At 46.6% G+C, this 11,651-nt stretch overlaps 1 protein-coding gene across 1 annotated transcript; it reads left to right on the top strand.

Moving 5' to 3' along the window:
• The first annotated feature begins 322 nt into the window (after positions 1–322).
• On the top strand, positions 323–10,175 carry nptxrb (neuronal pentraxin receptor b). The gene is made up of 5 exons (XM_029503709.1): positions 323–1,807; positions 3,714–4,089; positions 4,829–5,070; positions 6,110–6,289; positions 7,698–10,175. Exons 1-5 carry the CDS (start codon positions 1,070–1,072, stop codon positions 7,941–7,943), a joined length of 1,782 nt encoding a protein of 593 aa, XP_029359569.1. The 5' UTR covers positions 323–1,069; the 3' UTR covers positions 7,944–10,175.
• The last annotated feature ends 1,476 nt before the right edge of the window (positions 10,176–11,651 follow it).

The following is an 11,651-nucleotide window of genomic DNA, read 5'->3' as shown; positions in this document are numbered from 1 at the left end:
TAACAAGTTGCCTGATTGTGTAATTTCAGATGTGTGTGTGTGTGTGCATATGTGAAGGTGCATGAGTGATGACGCGTTCTGCACAACACAAGGCCTGTTGTTACTCTTTGTTTTAACTTTTATTTCAATTTTGTCCCTTTTTATTTCTGAAATGACATTTAATCATCTTTTACATCTTCTTGTCCAATCCCAGCTCACTCTGGGTGACGGGGGGGTGGGGTCACCCTGGACAGGTCACCTGTCCATCACAGAGCCAACACACTGAGACAGACAGAGACCAACAACCACTCACACTCACACTCAGACCTACGGACACTTTGGAGTCAGCTGTTAACCCAAACATGACGTCTTTGGACGGTGGGAGGAAACCTACACAGAAAGGCAACAGGCTGGGAACCGAACCCACAACCTTCTTATTGTGATGTCATGCTGAGCTCAGATTATTGTGAACGCCATGACTGGCAGTATAAATACACTGTTGGCCCCGTGAAAAGGGAAATGAAGCAAAAAAAAAAAAAAAAATGGCTGTTTTATCAAAAGGTCAAAGGTCAACTTCAATGTCCTCTGCACGTCCACTGTTGGGTTCATCACTTTTTAGTTTCTACTGGAAACAGTTTCATTGTGTTGTTGTTGTTTGGTTGATGTTTTCTGAGTTTATTTTTTGTCCATTTTCATGTTTTTTTTGTTTTTTTTTTGCAGTGGATTGAACTCTCGGGCCACCGTACAACCCCCCATCTACAGGGCGCAGTCCTGTTTCTAGCCTCTCGGTGACCTTCTCTGTTCTTTGCCGCGCACACGCACACGCACGGCTCCATCACCGCCTCGGCTGCTCACCTCTGCTCTGACTGACGCATGCCCACAGCCTCGCTCCTCCTCTCCCGCGGTCCCCATGGTAACGGAGCGGAGGAGAGCAGCTTAGCAACACGGAGTCGGAGTCGGAGCATCTCCGGTCCAGACAGCGCGGTGCCGCCGGTTTTACGCACGGAAATCGGCAGCGCCGCTCCGCTTTGTGCCGGTGTGACGCGGTGCTGAGGCACACTAATCTCCTCCGTCGGGCTCCGCAGTCGGAATGAAGTTCGTGGTGGTGCTTGTGGGAGCGGGCACCCTGGCCTTCCTCGGCGCCGTCATCTGCATCATCGCCAGCGTCTATCCCCGGAAACGGGCAGCCCCCGTCGGCGACAACGGCACCCTGACGCCGCCGACGCTGCTCCAGCCCCTGGAGCCCGGATCCGTGGCGCACGCCGGGCCGCTGGGCGCGCTGCACGGAGCCGAGTCCTACGACGGGGGGAACGGGCTCGGAGGCATCGGGCTGGAAGTCCCCACTCTGAACGAGCTCAACCTCGGCGAGGAGACCGGAGGAGGCTCCGCCAAGCACTTCAGCTTCAGCCGGCTGATCTGCACGCCGGTTCCCGTCGGAGAGTGCAAGACCAAAGACCTGAGGCAGCGCCGGGAGCAGCAGCAGCAGCAGGCGGACGAGCCGCTCTACGGAGCCGGCGACGAGGACTGGACTTATCTCCGGACCACCGCCGAGGAGCTCCGGCAGACGGTCCTGCAGCAGAACGACCAGATCCTCATGGACCAGAGGACCATCCGGGAGCTGACGGGGAAGCTGAGCGAGTGCGAGAGCGGCCTGGAGGAGGAGAGGACCGTCCCGGAGCGGAGCATCGGCGTCTGGAGCGGCAACCGCCGCGTCATGGCCGGGGATGATGTCAGCTCTTCGGCCGCGGCGCAGCTGCAGACGGCCCGGGCTGTGGAGGAGCTGGCCCGGGCCATCATGGACCTCAAGGACCGCATTGAGAAACTGGAGGTAACACTGAGATCAGGGCTGACCCAACTTTGGCTAAAAAAAAAAACAAAACAAACAACAAACCTGTTGTTCCAGCTGACGTTTAGGCTCTAAATATTCAGTCAGCTCCATTAATCAGCCAGCTGTCCTGTTTTTCTTTCTTTTTTTTTTTATTCACAGTGAAGTGAAGTGAACTTTAAGAACCTCTTTGGTAAAAGTGCAGAAATTTGAATTTACCAACATGAAAAGTGTCTCCGTGCTGCAGCCACGGTGACTGTTGGCTGAAATACTCAGTGTGAAGGTTGAAAGGCTTTAAATAATGATCACCATCTTATCTCTCCCATCCTCCCTCCCCCTCTTTAACCTTCTCCCCCCCCCCCACCTCACCTCTCTTCTGACAAGTCCCCCATGACACAGACGTTCCTTATGTCTTGCGCAGGCGTCCCACAAACACCCCTCAAGGGAAATCTCTCCACCTGCTGGCCCTCACATCCCTCACATCCCCCCCCCCCCCCCCCATCCTGTCAGCCTCCTCTCTCCTCTACCTTCCGCATCCAACAGCAGGATAGAGGAATAAATAAAAGATGAGACTGGCTGGACAGGAAGCAGGGTGGAGGTGGAGGTGGAGGTGGTGGGGGAGTCAGTTTTTCCAACCCGGCTGTGTTTGTGTGTTTGTTTGTGTGTGTGTGTACTCTGAGATTGAAATATGAAGGCCCCCCCCCCCCCCCACACACACACACACACTGCATCACTGTCAGGCCTCCTCGAGCAAGGATGTCTCCGTCGGTGTGAATTTATATCCCGAGCGTCCAGATCCAGACCTGCCTCAGCAGCGCTCTTGATTTTATATATCGCCCTCACAGACGTCTTATCCTCCCAAACAGCAGCCTCTCTCTCTCTCTCTCTCTCTCTCTCTCTCTCTCTCTCTCTCTCTCTCTCTCTCTCTCTCTCGTTACTGCTGCTACACCAACACCTTCTTTTTTTTTTTTTCAGCTTCTGCTATGAATACTGATACTGCCACTGCTGAGCTACTACTATGATCAATATCACACATCTTTCTGTGCTGCTGCTGCTTCATCGTGTTCCTGCGGCATCATTTCAGCTGATAACAACTATAGCTGTCACAAATAGTTACCAAAAAAAAAAAAAGGCTGTGGGCCATTTGTGCAACTACAATGAAGATACTCAGAAAAAAAAAACCCAAAACGTTTTGTGACCATGAACAAATGGACGTTTTTCCCCTTTTCAGTGATCTGCAGCAGATGTGCCCCTTCAAAGATTACTGTAAATTGACCTCAGCTCAATCAGGTCAAACAGAGGAGATGGGCAATATAATCATGATATTGGAGAACACATTAGAGAAAGCTCCATGTCTAAGTGGCCTGGATGATTGAGTGCAGTGAAAAGATTCAATTGAAATGCAAAATTATGAAAGGAAATGCCTGGAATTCTTTGGATGACAAAAGACAATGGATGTTTTTTGATGTGAGAGCATATGGGAAGGGAAATTTTAAAAATTCGAACTGGATAGATCAGCAAAAGGAGGAATCAGGAAATCGAATAACTGAACTATGTATCAAACGTAATGGAGGTGAAGGAAGTGCTGCTGATTTTTTGCCTTTAGTGCACTTTAGGTTTCTGTAGTGAGTGTCTTTAAAATAATTGATTGAATAATGGAAGCCTGCAAGAACGTTTCAAAGAACTATTTGCAAAAAAACCCCAAACAAACAGCTTTGTGCCTATTTGTGTCGAAGCTACAGAAATACACTTTCAGCTTCGACTTGCAACAAGCCCAGATTTAATATGTGACACTACGAGCCGTTTACTGAGCATGTTCCACATTTGAAGATGAAATCTGAAGCTGGAAATCGACGACTGTTAATGAGGTGTTTTTCCATCATTTACATGCTTTTCTTCCCTCCTCCAGGCGGAGATTGGCCCTGCTGCCCTGAACCTCACAGACACATCTGTGGGCCCAAGCAGCAGCAGCACCCCGGCTGGGAACGCCGGCAGGCCTCCTGCCCCACCCGCCGGCGGTGCTTCCTCTCCGCCTGCAGCGTCAGCACCAGGCGGCCGCCGTCCCGCCTCCCCAGCCTCCCCCGGCCCTAAGCCCCCAACCAAGGGTTCCCCCGGACGTGGAAAGGGCACCTGGAGGGTGGAGGACCTGGAGGGGGAGCTGGAGAGGAAGATAAAGATGTTGGAAAAGGAGCGTCAGGCCATGAGGAAAGAAACCCAGGGCCAACACGAGAAGATCAATCAGGGCATCGACACCGTCAACCACCGCGTTACCGAGCTGGAACACAGTGAGTCCAGGGTGGGGTGGATAAAGAAATGAGGGGACAGATATTTGGATGGACAGAGTGAGGTAAACAACAACATCGCCAAGCTGACTCAGATGGAAGAGTTGCACAGGAAGGCTAAAATCGAACTTTAATGAGCACTGAGGGCAAACTGTTTCATCACAGCAGCAGAGAATGAGCTGTAGATTAACACGCAGTGATTAATGACTTCGAAAGGTTGGAAAATGTCAACGAGGTCTCGACGAATAAAGCAAAAATACTTAATCATTTTCTGCCCTCCGCTTCGCACAGCCTCTTAGTTATATGAAGGTTGCTTGTTTTGCTTGATTTTTAATTAACAGTAGCACAGCTTAGAAATGTTAAAATAGTTTTTAAAGGTTTTCATCGGTTGTTTTTTTGTGGCATATGTGGTAACTGTTGGCGGAAACTACCGAAAAAGGAGCTCGGAACATGAGAAGTGGAAGCAGTGGGGATTGAGGGGTTTGGGAAGAAGGTTAAAAAGGAAAGAAAAAGCTCTTCTTTATTCTCTCTGTCATTCTCTCAACCTCTCCGGCTGTGTCTGCACGCATCTCTGCTTCAAGAAGCTCGACTTACAGACTGATCCTAATCTGAAGCACTTCAGTTCTCAGCTGGTGCAGTTTCTTTGCTCTGTGTGTACACAAAGAAAGGCCATTAAAGCATCCCCTCTTTTCTTTTCTGCCCCCCCGTTTTCTCTTTATCTCCTTCATCTGCATCTCCAAAGCGCTGACAGAGCCGTCGTTCCCCGATGGCTTCGTCCTCTCCTTCCCCATGCGGACTAACTACATGTACGGCCTGGTGAGGAAAGAGATAACGGAGATGTACGCCTTCACCGCCTGCGTCTGGTTAAAGGCCAAAGAAGGCGGCATCGGGACCCCCTTCTCGTACTCCGTGCCGGGTCAGCCCAACGAGCTGGTGCTGCTACAGGGCGTCCACAACCCCGTGGAGCTGCTCATCAACGACAAGGTACAGCGACCCGGATCCTCCCTCAAGGGCTTAAAAGATAAATTTGACATTTGACGCAGTTATAAAAGTAGAATAAAGTAATTGCAGATGTATATATTATCCGTTATAAATAAATGGCTTCAGGTAAAAAGAATGAACATTTTGTACCCTGCAGGTTTCCTCTTAATTAGTTGAGCAAAAGAGCCTGCCGTGGAAATCATTATTAGCTTATTATACTGTTGTAGCCCCAGTACAGCTCTGAGCAAACTGCTCAGCAGCTTGTTGTAATTCAAAGATCAAACCAGCAATGGAGACGTGTTTGTTCTTGCGGCTGGCCGACTTTTTCATGCCATGGGATGAAGATAACAAACTTAAAATGTCACCACATCCAATTTATTGTTTCAGCGGACACGATGCGGATTAGAGTTTGCTTTGGGTTTTGGGGTTGGGTCTGTCACGGCCTGAGGCGCGTTGAGCGCCCTCGAAGCTTCACCACACATTTAATGCATCACTGGTTTAAAAAAAAATAAATAAAAATATCTGCCTGCTATTGAAAGGAAAAAGTGAAACAGAGGATGCTCTTGGACAACATAAAAATTTTAAAACCAGAAGAAAGAAAAGCATCGCCCATTACCCTGAATAAACACATCGACATGTGGGAATACGACTTTGGGTGGAATGTTTTTCATCCCGAGTCACTCTTGGATACAAGCAGATCCAACACAAACTCACATAAGTTGGTTATTTTGTTGGATTTGTGGTGCACCATCAGAAAAAATGTATGTAACTGAGGAGAGACAGCTCCAGGGCAATCTTTGTGCAGCTGCTTTTTTATGTTGTCTGCTAATACTGAAGTTTTTATAGTGATGGGGCCTTGACTTCCTCTGGCAGAGTGGAGGGGGTACTGTGGGTTTGTCAAAGTCAACACTTTGTCCTGATCACTGCCCACACTTGTCCAATATCGAGCCGTAACAGCTTGATGTGTTGGAGCTTAGTGGACTTGAAATCACTCAATCATTGTGTGAGGACAGATGTGACCGCTGCGCTGTCCGTCCTGTAGGTGGCGCAGCTGCCTCTGTCTCTACCGCAGGACGAGTGGCAGCACATCTGCGTCAGCTGGACCCTGAGGGACGGCGTCTGGAAGGCCTACCAGGGGGGGAAGATGAAGGGAAGGGGGGAAGGTCTGGCTGCCTGGCATCCCATCAAACCAGGAGGAGTCCTCATACTGGGACAGGAACAGGTGAGATGGAAGGATGAACAATCTGATGAATGGATGAATGATTGATGGACCAGGAAAACATGAGATGGATGGACTGACAGACCAATCAAGAAGAATGGATGGATGGATGAATGGGCAGTTGAATAGCTGGAGAAATAGGTGAATACATGAGGGATGGATGAACTAGCTGTTGCAGCAGGTTGATGGAGGAATGAATCCATGAATGGAAGGACAGATGGACCAGGATTTGTGGATGGATGGGTGGAAGAATTCACGGCTCAATAAATGGATGGATGAATGGATGAATGGGTTAATGGTCAATGGATGGATGTCTACACAGCTGGGTGGAGAGAGAACACCAATAGACTGAAACCTGATGGTGTTTATCTTCACACTGAGCCGCTTCATTAGCGAGACCCCCATGTTACATAATCATTATGAAATCTGACATCACCCCCCACTGGTGTCAAAAGAACAACCCAAAGCTCATCGTCCTTGCATGAAGGATAAAAAGCAGAAAGCTGAGTCCAATTCTGCAAGATGCCGCAATGATGCAAGAAGACTTGATTTAATGGATATTTTTCAGAGAGAGAGAGAGAAACTGCATTATTAATCTGTATTGGGGATGAATGATGAATCGCTGCTGTCTGGGTTGATCAGATTTTACTGGGGAAAATCCCGGGACATCAACTACACATGGGTGCTCTAAAGGAAGATAAATGTTTTTTTTAATCCGACTGAAGGGGAGGATCATCGAAGCCGAGTATTTAAAAAAAAAAAAAAGTATTTTCACTTTCATTGAAGCAGGAAATCAACAAAGTATTTACAACAACCTTGTCTCAGAGATACTATTATTACACAAATATAGTATCGGAATAGATAAGCATGTGTTACAGCAACAGCCTTCATTGCTTCCAAGATGAACTGCTGGTACTCGTTGGTCTGTTATATTTCTTTGTCACTTCAATGGAGTGAAAGCTACAAGGCAGAAAACAGGCATCAAAAATTAAACAGGGTCTGATATATTACCTTCCGAGCTCTTTAGATACCTTCCCTTCCTCTACATTAGTCTGATTTAGCCCCACAAATGGGATAAATGCTCCAAATGGTTTGTGAGGATTGTTTGAGGATCTGAACAACTGGAGGTGCTTTCATGAGACCAAACTTCTCTCTTCTAGGGCTTCGACGTCCAAATTGTTATTCAACGTTATTTATTATGAATCTGTAATATAAAGTGTTTTTGAGCAAAGCACAACTAATCTGAGTCGTTCTGTCCATCACGGCTCCAAGTTAACGTCACCGGCACTTAAGAGGTTATGACTTACAACATCAGTGCAACAGGAAGGTGAAAAAGTCGAACAGTAAATGAGTTTGGTCTCCTCACTTTTTCGCTTTAGCACTTAGTTTGCTTTGCTTCGTTCCTTCTCAGGATACGCTGGGGGGTCGGTTTGATGCCTCCCAGGCTCTGGTCGGGGAACTCTCCCAGTTCAACCTGTGGGATCGGGTGCTGAAGCCCGCAGAGGTGGCCGCCCTGGCCGAGTGCAGCTCCTCGGCGCTCGGCAACATCGCCCCCTGGACCGACCACGACGTGGACGTGTACGGGGGAGCCACCAAGGAGTCCCTGGACCCCTGCCACGCCACCCAGAGATCCAACCCCTCCAGCCCCAAACAGTGAGGGGCGACCGGGAGAAGTCGGCCGCGGGTGGTCGTGTTTGATAGGTCGGTTCGGGAGTTTACAGGCGTATTGTTGTTGTGGAGGGACGGGAGCTTCTACGGACTAAAAGGTGGAGCTGTTCAGTTGTTAAGAGTGGTGTATCTCTTTTGATTTTTGTGTCGGTGTCCACTCATGTGTTTACTTCTGCAGTGAGATGCAGAGTTTAGTCACAGAATCAGTAAAGGCTGGGATGACCAGGACTATCATAGAAGTATCTGTCATAGTTTATCCATTGGCTCTGTTGTGGGCGATAATCTGCTGGGCCAGTTAACCACACACACGGTTGTTCAGGCCAAAGGCTTTGATTTGCAGTTATGAATGAACCTTTACTGATGTCATATTGAAGGGTTCCTTCATTTTACATTAAAGCGACACAAAGTTCTGTCTTTCCTCATCTTGTGTCCAGCTTCAAGCGAAAAAATGATTTAAGAGATGCCATCATGCTAACACTGAATGCAGCACTCAATGGGAAACAAAATGAGTTTTGTTCACTTCTTACTTCTGTGTACGACCCTGTTGAGTGACGTCTGTGTACTTTTGAGTTTTATATATTGCATTCCATGTTTTTAGTAAAACGGTGGTCTTATAAATGTATATTGTGTAATGTATCTCTGCTAATGTTGCTCTGTGCCAGTCTGCTCCCCCTCCTGCTGTAGCCTCTAACGCACCTCACAGACCCACAAGGTCAAGTTGCAGCGCCTTTGTTTGCCTCGCAAACAAAGCAGCACTCTCCACCGACCTCTGAAATAAGCACTTGACGTGGAACTAAAGCACCAATCAAACACTGAGCTCGTGACCAGCCTGAGTGAGTTTGATTAAAAACTATGTTGTGTCTTTGAATGTAAAGCAAACGGATTGTTTAGGTATATTTGCATGACTAAGGTCACACTTCCCATCACTGAAGAAACAAAGTCAAATGTGTGTATTATAAAGTTTGTGTCCCCAAAACGGGCCGACAGCCTGAAGCACACACAGATGTCTCTGTGGTAAACAAGAGCCTCACAGAGCAGACAGTAATGTTTATGAAGTGTATTCCTATGATGTCCTATGATCATTTATTACTTTACCTTTGAGTCTGATGATCCAGATCCATAAGAAAAAGACCCAGCTCGACAAGCTGCTGCTTCTGTTAGCCAACGAAAGAATGACTAAAGCTCGAAATAAATTAATTTCAAACACGCCATGCGTTTCAAATTCCTTTATTTGTCCCACATTGGGGAAGAGCATCGTATTCTCTTATACCTTCATCACAACTGAAGAAATGTTTTAAACCTAATTCTAATGCCGTCTGCTTTTGCAGATTATAGAGTAGCAATGGGAAGTATTTCTATAGTCAGCAATAGAAAGACTTTTTTCACAACGCGAGAGCTGGAAGAAAAATAAGTTTCCACGGTGAAAGTGACATTTATCTGGTTATGCAGTTACCTTGAAAATCAAACATGGTGGGCTGACTTAGTTCCCACACAATCCATTCTACTGGAGCTTTTGAATAATTTGAATACTTCCTTATACTTGGTGTTAATGTGCGTTTAAAAATAGTTATTCCATCTCTCAGTTGTCTGAATTAATGTCGCCTTCATCAGGAGAAAGACAAAAAGAAATTACTGACGCAGGCTTTCTCCCGGCTTACGCACATAGTGACTGCCTGGTGGAGACCGAAGGACGGCTCGTATAATCAAATTAGAGTTGATCAGCATTCTTTTGGGCAGCCACTAAAACAAATGATTGATTTTTAGCTCCAGGCTGAGGCAGCTTTAACCTCTGAAGCATTTAACCTTGAGCTCAGGTTGTCTCGTGTTTTCAGTGGGCTCTGTATAACATAATAATAACATTGGATTTGATCCTTTCTTGGGACTCTGGAGTTCAAAATGGATGTTATAGAATTAGTTAGGGATAGATCCCCCCCCCTCCCCTCGTGGGCAGCTACACTAAACACGTATCCTGTCACCGCCGCGGTGAAGGGAACTGGATATAATGCCCTCAGTGCTTCTCTTCACTGTTTACCTCAACACATCAGCCCCAACAACGATCTGACAGCTGTAAAGTGCCTGCCTGGGCTCCTGAGCCCAAAATAAAAAAACACACAAACAGTCTAATGTTTTAATGTTTTCTTCTTCGTCTCCTCTTCCTTCTTCTCTGTCACTTTCTTTCTCTCTCTTGCTTTTGATCGTTGAAGGCTGTGGCAGTGTTGCACTTGTCCTTGTTTGCATCTTCATGGATCTTCTCTGATGTTGTGAAATTGGTGGATAAAAACAATAAAATGGTTATGACAACACCTCCAGAGTCGTAGCTCAAAAATACCATCAAAGTGTGTGTGCGTGTGTGTGTGTTGTGAGCTCAGATTATTGTGACAAATCTCTTCACACCTCTCGGCTCATCTGGATTACACACACAAAGGTGTGCAGTCAGACTCGCTGCCGAGTGAATTTGACAGGCGTCTGTGTGTTCATGTGAAGACAGTGAGGTGATCATTCATCGGAGAATCTGATCTTTTGTGGAGGGATAATAGATTACTCACAGATTTAACTGAGACAGTGTGACTTCGTGACGGTGCCGATCTGCCCACACAACTGTCATCTGATGTTTAACCTCCCGCTGAAACACAGCCACGTTTGATTTGTCTCGTTTGGGCTTTCTTTTCCTAAACCCTAAAGATTTATGATCAGAACTCCGGTCCTGATATTTCCCGTCAAACTGAAACCATCAGAAGCAGCACTTTGAATTACATTTCTACACTCATTAATAAAAGTGTCTCCTGGTTCTCCTTATGCTTCTGGTTTCACACCTGGTCACAGCTCCCATCTGCTCCGTGTGGGTGTCTTTTCTGAACGAGTGCCTGAACAGATTGCACAGATGAGTCTGACTGTTGAGCTCAGTCACATTTTAAGGGACGCTCAATATTTAGTCTTTTGTACGGCATCCTGATTTATCTGAATCAGGATGAATTTGTTCATAGCCCACAGCTGTCACCAATAAAACGCTCAAACAGTAAGATGTCGTGATGTTCATGGTCCTCAGAGGAGAAATCTTACTTAACTTGATGATAATTTAAGTCTTAACTCACCACGAGGTTGCCGCTTTCGTTTCTCAGTTAAATTTCAATAATTTCAATACCTATTAAAAGTTTTACTGTAACATTTTCAGCAGGAATTCATATCCCCCATCGGCTGAACAGAACTTCTTCGCACATTTAAAGTTCTGCTATTGAATAAAGTGAGATTTCCGCATGTTGAAACGGAGCCATAAAGATGTCTGTGACTTTGTGATGTCACAACAACGCTCTTTCAAACATACAGGATTTGTGTGTTTACCTGAAATCTGCTAAATATTATTCGGTCACTAAGAAGGCTGCCGATCTCTCTTCTGATTTTCTCGCTCTCATTTCGTCACTCCTGAGAAGAACTTTGGCAGATCAGATGTAAAGCCACATTTACATCCTCTATTTTGTCCTCAAATAAAACAGTCGGAGAAGTAAAATATCAGAGCTTAAAATATATATTGACATTCCCACCTGCTCCAGCTTTGGTTTGATGCCAAGTAGCAAACTAAGACGCTAAAAGCTGAACGTCGTAAACAAAACAGGCCAAACTGGGCCGCTTAGCATCTCTGCAGACTCTTCTCGCTTCCCAACGACCGCGGTCATTCAGCTCCCATTACACTGCGATGCAG

Source organism: Echeneis naucrates, chromosome 1 (genome assembly GCF_900963305.1).
Source record: "Echeneis naucrates chromosome 1, fEcheNa1.1, whole genome shotgun sequence".
In the NCBI taxonomy this organism is placed as follows: Eukaryota; Metazoa; Chordata; class Actinopteri; order Carangiformes; family Echeneidae; genus Echeneis; species Echeneis naucrates.
The sequence above is the reverse complement of the archived record's forward strand: the minus strand, read 5'-3'. Positions and strand labels throughout refer to the sequence as shown.

Coding starts and splice junctions, on each gene's coding strand:
- nptxrb (XM_029503709.1), top strand. CDS start 1,070: ATGAAGTTCGTGGTGGTGCTTGTGGGAGCGGGCACCCTGGCCTTCCTC. Junction 1,808..3,713: donor ACCGCATTGAGAAACTGGAG/GTAACACTGAGA, acceptor TCCCTCCTCCAG/GCGGAGATTGGCCCTGCTGC. Junction 5,071..6,109: donor AGCTGCTCATCAACGACAAG/GTACAGCGACCC, acceptor TCCGTCCTGTAG/GTGGCGCAGCTGCCTCTGTC.